Below are 9,315 nucleotides of genomic sequence, written 5' to 3'. Positions count from 1 at the left end.
TAAATTCTAGGATTAAGTTCCGTCATCTTGTTTTATGGTGAATTCAATTGCATCGATTCTCTTGAAGTAATCTCCAGTTAGGGGAAATTTCATGATTGAAGCACCACGATACACCATTGTTCACCCAATTTTCAATCTATATGACAAAACTTAATTACCTGATGTACACTTTCATTAACAAGATCGAAGTTTTGTCCACGATACACCACTGTTCACCCACTCGTTCCCAACCACCGCCAATTTTAGAACCAGATGCAGAACCATCTACAAATTTGTATTGTAAAGACGATGAATTTGACAACTTGAAGTTGTTAGCCAGTTACAACTAGGGTTAGACAACACCAGCAATGGCAACAAACAAGGAACAATACAAAATTGAGTTACATGATAGTAATCTGTTCTACCTAGAACATTAGGGCATTTTGACAATTTTAATTTTTTCATACAGAAGAATGGGAAATAGATATCATGAATTGAGTATTCACCTGAATGGACTCATCTGGACTTCATCCAATCATATTTACAAGGTTGTATTCACATGTTACAGCTAATAGGGGTTGTGGTCATCGTCTTCATCAATTCGAGAAGGGAAAAAACACATAGGAAGTAGAAAAGGTTTCGTGTGGAAGATTTGTTGCCGAGACCGACGATCCCGTTTTTCCGACGAGTTCGTTTCTTCCTCGGTATTTAACCCAACAACGGGACTATGGGAACGGATGGAATACAACAATAACTAAGGGAGGGTGCTACACGATGGTGGTGAGCTCGAAGGGTGGTATGGGAAAACTCCGATGGTCGGCAGCCTCTTCTAGGCTGGTGATGAAGAAAAACGGGAAGGGAAGGAGAGAAAGAGAGAGAGAGAGAGAGAGAGAGAGAGAGAGAGAGAAAGAAAGAAAGAGAAGAAAGAGAAACAGAGTCCATTATCTCATATTAAGGATACTTCTATAAAATAAATAATGTATTTCCACATATAACAAAAAATGTTTCTATAAAGATTCTCAACACATTTCGCCTTATAATCAAGCATTAGTAGATATGAATATATTTTGTTGCTTCTAAAGTATAACATATTTCATAGAAAAACATTAGGGAAATATAGTAAAGCTATTATTTTATACAGTATTCATTATGTAATAATTTATATCTTGTAGAGACGAGCTAACAACCATATAAAATTCATAATTAATGTGGTTTTGGTTTAAAATTGGCAGCTAATGAAGTATGTGACAGATTTGCGGGAACAGGGTTCCATGCCAACTTGATAACATACTTGACCCAACAGTTGAACCTTCCAATGGTTAAGGCATCTAACATATTAACAAATTTTGGAGGGACGTCGAGTTTCATGCCCCTTATCGGTGCTCTAATTGCTGATTCTTTTGCGGGCCGCTTTTATACGATTGTTATTGGCCTCTTCGTTTATTTATTGGTATGTATCTTTTCTCATTATGATTTTGTCCCTATATATGTATGTATGTATGTATGTGTATATCTATCTATACACACACACACCCATATATATATATATATATATATATATATATATATATATATATATATAGTTAGGATCTTTTGAGAACTCATATATCCGTGAGAACACAAAAACCTTTTTTTTATTGTAGATTTATTTAAAAAAAAAAAAAAAAGCAAAAGTATGCACCTATAAAACATGCACATTTAAGAACTTTTGTTTAAACAAATTTCCAAAAAAAGTATATATATATATATATATATATATATATATATATATATATATATATATATATGTGTGTGTGTGTGTGTGTGTGTGTGTGTGTGCGCGCACGCGCATGTATGCATATTTGTATCAAGTGATATGCATATCTACACATTTCATGTGTACATAGTTTTTTGGACTTATTTCAACAAAATATCTATATATGCATATTGTAGAGATGGATAAATCTTTTTCTTTTTTCTTTTTCTTGAAAAAAATCTATAGCAAAAAAGGTGTTCGAGTTCTCATAGATATATGAGTTCTCAATAAATATATATATATATATATATATATATATATATATATATATATATATATATATATAACCTTGTACCGCCGCAAAATTAGTGTCATTAGCGATATGTTCTTTATAAAACAAAGTTGCATCCCATGAGCAAATAACCCTTATTTTCCTATTCCACTGATAAAAGTAAAGTTAAATAGTTCGACCCACCTCAAAGTCGTCTATGCCATCACCGTCCGAAGAATCTATTTAAAACACTCTTTCTTATACAAAAGTAGATCTTTAAGGCTTAAGGGAGTCATACCAAAGGCTGTTAAATTCCGCATTATCCATCACCTTCTCCAACACAATGTCAAGGAAATAGAAACGACAAAATGTTACCGAGGAAGACATCAAATCTCAGTATGTAGAGCACCAAGTGTCGTGTTGTCGATGCCACATTGTCTTCCATGTCATTGGTGTCTAGCTCTTGCCCTTCCCACTCTTTACAGCCTAATACACATTTGCTTCGACCATGACCCAAAGCTAGCCTCTAATATTTAATGAAAAAACATATAATGTTAAACTTTTTATGAGTTCCATTCATCATAATTATTGTTTTAACATCTTTTTCTTGGCCTTATTAAATCGCACACACACTCACCTCCAATATACCTAACTGCAAGGTGAGTTGATTCTTACATAAATGTTTTCCTATATTGTAACACTGTCAATTTTCAAACAAAATTTTTCATTTTTAAAACACATAAAAACTCATGTCATATTTCTCAAAAATCACAATCGTCTCAAATTTTAAACACAATTTCACAAAATAAATAATAGTATCCCAGAATCCTTAATCATGGTCTTGACAGATGTGTACAATCAAGTCGGCGCCTTCCCGCAATTATGAGAAGTATCTGAAACACATAATACACAACACAGAAAGAATGAAGCTTAGTGAGTTCCCCAAAATACCACATACATAAATAATAAGCCTCTTATGGCTATAACTCGGCATGGACCCTCCGGTCTCATGCGTCTCGGTGAAGACCCTCCAGTCTCACGGCTCAGTATGGACCCTTCGGTCATGTGTCTCGGTGAGGACCCTCCAGTCTCACAGCTCGGGTTAGACCCTCCAGTCCTATGTCTCTGTGAAGACTCTCCAGTCTCACAACTCGGTTTGGACCCTCCGGTCCGATCTCAGTAAAACACAGAATAACATAGCATATATCACAAAGACAATATGCACAATATCACATAACTCAATATAAGCACATAGGACCCTCCGGTCGATAACGCAATTAAGACCCTCTGGTCACTCGGTATTACCTCTCAGGTAAGTATAGTGAGAAGACTCACCTCAAAAGTAAGCGAGTAGATCTAGCACCTCACGAACAGTCTAGACTCTGACTACCTAATATAATTATTTCTAATAAGCAACTTGTAATAACCACTTGATATGCTAAACTAACTCCTCCACTAAATCTCAAAGGGTGAAAAGACCATTTTACCCCACTATGGTCTCTAAGGCCCATAGTTGACCAAACCCTAAAAGTCTACGAAAGTCAACGCTCTATTCAACAGTCCATGTTGACTAAACTCGTCGAGTGCACCCATGCAACTCGTCGAGTTCCTTCGTTTTCTCTGGAATATCTGCAAAATCCATTTCAACTCGCCGACTTGTCTCATCAACTCACTGAGTCGTACCACGTATAGTTAACTCGTCGAGTTGGCTCGTACACTCGTCGAGTCCCCATAACTAACTTCTCATGTAGATGATTTTAAGCAGAATTAAGGTCCCTAACTCTAGATCTAGCCTACGCAGGCTGAAATACCACGTAAAGCTACAAACTTTACATCCATGCATGACATCTAGGGCTCGAAATGCCAACATAAGCTCCATATAGGGTTAGATGCATAACAGCTTGCCTCTACCTTAATACAACTCGGATCTGTGTGCTCATAAGACCTCCTACAGTCCAGATCTGAGGTTACAATCTCATGACATGCTCAAATGACTAAATAACCAAAAGATAGATGGGAGAAACCCTAAAACTCCCTAAAATGAGATCTAACAAAAGAAATGGTCAAGATGGTAGATTTTTACCTCCAACAGAAGCTAATCAATGAAGAACACTGGATCCCACAGTCCCTCCTCGATCCAATCCGTGTTGCTCTCCAAATCTCCTCCCAAAAATGCACCAGAACACTAAAATTAGCCTTTCTCTCTCTCACAACGAGTGAAACTAGTCTAGGGTTTCTCACAAAGCTCTAAGATGACAAAGGAGGCGGATATCAAGGCTTAAGGTTCTTTAAATAGGACACAAACCTTGAAAATCAAGGTTTTCTCACTCAACACCTACTCATCGAGTTGGGGTCCTCCAACTCGTCGAGTAGACTCAAAAAATCACGCGACCATTAACTCCTCTAGTCGGCAAGTTTGGGCATCCAATTCGTCAAGTTCCTCTGAAATAAAGAATGTAAACAACTAAATATTACACATAACAATATATATATATATATATATATATATATATATATATATCATTGTTGTATATGGCAAAAAAAACATGTGTACAAATCAGCTCCAACTTCAATATCATTACTTTCCTGTATGATTAAATGATTGTGCAAGATGTGGCTATCACACAACATATTTGTGAATCCAAGTATGAATAACTAATAATCTTTACTTATTAATATGACTTGTTAAGACATCTACTACCTATTAAACTCTATATTGGTTAACATATTTTCATATCAACATTCAACTTTTATATAAAATTACAATTTCACTTCTTTAATACACTAAACTCTATAGTTTAATAGCTCAAAATTACAATTTCACTTCTTTAATACACTAAACTCTATAGTTTAATAGCTCTTTCAAAAAAAAAAAAAAAAAAAAAAACTCTATAGTTTAATAGAATATATTTAAAAAAAATGAAAAAAATTGCTTTTCTCCTTGAATAGTACGATAATGAATAATGATTCTAGAATATAATACAATGCGGTTCCCTAACTAGGTTCAGCCAAACCAGTTCAAGAAAAAACATGTTCAGCTAGAAAAATTACCGCTTCAACGTATATAAAAACTTGTGGTGAGAGGACCAAGTCTAGACCAATCATTCCTTATTTTCTTTTACTAAAATCAACTTAAACTTAGAGTAAAACCGGTATGAACCATACCTCGACAAGTTTCAAGGGGTGAAAATATATAAACGACAACAACTATTTATAATGGAAAACCTTTCATTATTTTCTTTTTAGAGTTGGTGTGAGACTCATTTTTGTATGTTATGTATTGTACTGTCTCTATAGTCTATAACTCTTTTTTTTTTGTATAATAATATAAGGTAGATCCTTCAAATTTTCTAAGAAATGTCGTTAATTTTTGAGTATAAGATTCTCAATATTTATAAATTTAAGTGGGTCAAAGGACCATCGGCGGACCTATATGTATGGCCGAGATAACATATGTTACCCTTCAAAAATTTTGACATATTTTTTTTTAAGAAAAATTTCTAACATAATATAATTTTTCTAGTTTGCTATCCTTAAAATCATAACTGCTACCTTGATATTTTGTTCTAGGTCCACCAGAACAAATAACCATTAATCTTCAAATTTAATGAATTTCAATTTATCATCTTATTACGGTTAGGTTTAATCCAATAAATATTTAGGGGCCACCAACGGCACTGGTAACCCTAGACTTTTCCGGCCGCAGTGTAAAAATTTTCGAAATTTTTAAATTTTTTCTACTATTATGCGACCCCTAACTTTCCCGTATAACCTTTACTCTGAAATCCTGCGTTTGGCCCTATTCCTAAGCTAACTACAATTTTGATTAGAACAACCCATCGACCGAAGAATCAAACCCTCTTTCTATATGACACGAATCCACCAGTTAAAATACTTTGTAATCACTCCCAAGTCCCATCGACATAGGCCTATATCCCCCACAACATTTTGCTGCCCCACGTGTAATCACTCCCAAGTCCCAGTCCGAGGTGGGATTTTTTGGCCACATACTCATACTCATAATAATAACTCAAGATCTAAAATATCAACTACGTGAAGATTGGGTTGGGTCACCCCACTACTAGGTTTAGCCCAATTCCGTAGGCCCATAGATAACTCAAAAACTGTCAACGCATCTTTCAAAATAATTTGAAATTAAAATATCATCCTACATTTGGATTATATAAAAAATTGGAATGTCAAAATGATAAATAAGTAATAACCAAATTACCATGTTGTCTTTATAGATTGTTATTTGTTTTATAAATAGATATATATGAGAAAATGACCCGAAACACTTGTTTCTAACACCAATTTGTTGAAAATTTCAAATTTATATGATTAATTCATATCGAAAAATGGTTTGCATAATTTTTAAGATAATATTTTAGTCAAACCTCATATGACTCGTTTGATCAACAGGGGATGGTCTGCATCACCACATCATCAATACTACCACAGCTACGGCCACCGCCATGTCCAACCAAAGAGAACTGCATAGAAGCTTCTTCCTCTCAGCTATGGATCCTCTACCTTTGCCTCTTCCTCACCTCCCTCGGCTCCGGCGCCATCCGCCCTAACGTTGTGACCTTCGCCGCTGATCAATTTGACATGTCCACCGGCAAATCAAACCCCAGCAGCGTCGGACGCAACTTCTTCAATTGGTACTACTTTTGCATGGGACTCGCAACACTCACAGCTCTAACAGTTGTCGTTTATGTCCAAGATCGTGTCGGTTGGGGATTGGGTCTCGGTATCCCAACCATCGCAATGGTTTTGTCGTTCCTCGCGTTCGTGGTCGCAGCTCATCTTTATAGAAGGGTGAAACCCGAAGGTAGCCCATTGGTTCGAGTCGCTCAGGTGGTGGTTGCTGCTGTTAAAAAAAGGAAACTGGTTGTACAAGAAAACGTGACACCTCTTTACGAAAATAGGAAGTTAGATGCTGGTATTTCAGCGGATGGAAGACTTCTTCATACTAATACGTTAAAGTAATTGATTACCTCTACTTTGACATTAAAGCAAAAAGTGATAAAGTTCATAACTCATAATTAAGTTTTGTCATCAATATTGTCATATCACAGGTGGTTTGATCGAGCTGCGATTGTAACACAAGATGACATAAAAGATCCTTCATGTCCGAACTTGTGGAGGCTAGCGACAGTCCATAGGGTGGAGGAGATAAAATCCGTCATACGAATGATACCCATATGGGCGGCGGCGATTCTCCATGTCACGTCGCAATCCCATCAACATAGCTTCATCATCATACAAGCAGGAACCATGGATCGCCATATGTCCCCTTCTTTCGAAATTCCACCTGCAAGTCTATCGATCTTCGGTGTCCTCACCATGCTCATCTGTCTCTCGACCTACAAGCGTTTCTTCGTCCCATTTGCACGACGCTTCACCAAAAACCCTGTCGGCATCACATGCTTGCAAAGAATGGGTATCGGTTTTGCTATAAACATATTAGCAACATTAGTCTCGGCAATGGTTGAAATAAAGCGCAAACAAGTAGCATCTGATCATAACCTACTTGACAAACCAAACGTCGTGATTCCTATATCTGTTTTCTGGCTCGTTCCTCAGTTTTGCTTGCATGGTGTAGCGGAGGCGTTCATGTCAGTTGGGCATTTGGAGTTTCTTTACGATCAATCACCGGAAAGCATGAGAAGTACTTGCATGGCGCTGAATTGGATTGCAGTAGCCATAGGGAGCTACATTGGGACGTTGGTGGTATCGTTGATTCATGAGTACACCGGAAAGGAACACAACTGGCTACCAGATCGGAATCTGAACAAGGGGAAGTTGGATTATTACTATTGGTTGATGAGTGGAATACAAGTTGTGAACTTAATGTATTACGTGACTTGTGCTTATTACTATACAAATAAACCGCTGGAATTGATTAAAGATGGACAAGGGGAAGGCGATTTGGAGTTGGCTGAAGACAAATCGGTCTCTTCAAAGTCGTTATTGGATGGCCGGAATCGAGATAGTGAAGAAAACGGGCATCAAGATTACAAGGAGAAGAGAAGCTTATAGTTAGTTATATAGGGATCAATCCTGGACAATATGGTTAGGTAGTTACTAACCGCATGGCAATGTAATAAAACTGGATTCATAATTCCTATAATGTACGTACTCGTATTCATAATTAATTATAAATGTTCATCCTGTAAAGTTCTCTTTTTCATTTTTTGAGTGTTAAGTGCAATCTTAATTTGCAACTGGAACTATGAATTGGGGGCGAAAATAAAATATATATAAAATTGAAGAGAAGAAGAAATCGTCAAAGTCAAATTTTATAATTTTAGGCTTAATATGTAATTTTTTACAAGCTCCATCCATGTTTCAACCCGGGTCTTCGAAATCAAATACATTGGATACGTTTGAACGTTAATTTACCCATAATAAAAGTAGCGATTTTGTTTTTAATTTATGAAATTTCAAGACTTTACGTAAATGAGAATAAGAGTTATCATGTGATAAGTTATGAATCATACGTGTTGTTATTACCAATTATACATGTGATCCGAGAATATTACACCATATTTATTCTCTTTCATCATGGAAATTTGATCCGGAATCCGGATGAGGATTCATACTATTTGTTTTATGAGATCTATGTAGATCTTGTGATACCCCATTAATTAAGCCCGATCGATTCGTACAGAATTCCTCATGTAAAATGAAAGACATATATTTGCAACCCGATTTTCCTCATGGGCTCATATTAAGGTCATATCACTACTAGAAAATTGCCTTTTTACGGCTTTACCTACAACAGATTCCGTAGGTAATATGTAGGTAAAACGGTTTATCTACGGATTGCCTATGGAAACAAATCTGTAGGAATATAGCTCATGGGTAATTGGTTTTGACGGATTGCCTATGAAATTTCCTACACACTGCCTACGGAATTTTTGTCGGTAATTTACCTACGGGTTGCCTACAGCTACATTTATCTACTGATTACCTACATAACATTTTTTACTACAGATTATCGAATTATCATCTACAGAATTCTTACATAATTATTACTTATCGATATCATTGTCTAAGGATTGCCTACAAAATATTTTACTATAGATTGCCTATAACTTTTCCAATTTGTTGTGACAGATTTATCTATCGAAAATCTGTCACTAAATGGATTTTATTTTTAAAAAACTGAAATAATTGTTATAAACTCTGTTGGGGAATTCGAAATAGGGATATAAAAATCTGGATAACAAACAGGAATTGTGTAAGCACTTTCCTTGTTTGATATTTTAACCATATATGCCTTGGGTGTCACGAAATCCAAATTGGGATAATTCCTGATGTA

General features: G+C 35.9%; 1 protein-coding gene across 2 annotated transcripts in view; it reads left to right on the top strand.

The window, feature by feature from the left end:
• LOC145055013 (protein NRT1/ PTR FAMILY 3.1-like) overlaps positions 1–8,168 on the top strand; it is an 11,714-nt gene extending 3,546 nt beyond the window's left edge. Inside the window, exons 2-4 of one of the 2 annotated variants that reach the window (XM_079003291.1) lie at positions 1,212–1,429; positions 6,408–6,973; positions 7,067–8,168. In XM_079003291.1, the coding sequence (XP_078859417.1) occupies positions 1,212–1,429; positions 6,408–6,973; positions 7,067–8,030 (1,748 nt within the window). In that variant the 3' untranslated portion in view covers positions 8,031–8,168. The remainder of the gene's footprint in view (positions 1–1,211; positions 1,430–6,407; positions 6,974–7,066) is intronic. The other variant, XM_079003292.1, reaches the window with a different exon arrangement.
• The last annotated feature ends 1,147 nt before the right edge of the window (positions 8,169–9,315 follow it).

This window comes from Lactuca serriola, chromosome 5 (assembly GCF_051521515.1).
Source record: "Lactuca serriola cultivar US96UC23 chromosome 5, Lser_US96UC23_V15, whole genome shotgun sequence".
Taxonomy (NCBI): domain Eukaryota; kingdom Viridiplantae; phylum Streptophyta; class Magnoliopsida; order Asterales; family Asteraceae; genus Lactuca; species Lactuca serriola.
This window is presented reverse-complemented; position numbering and strand designations above follow the sequence as displayed.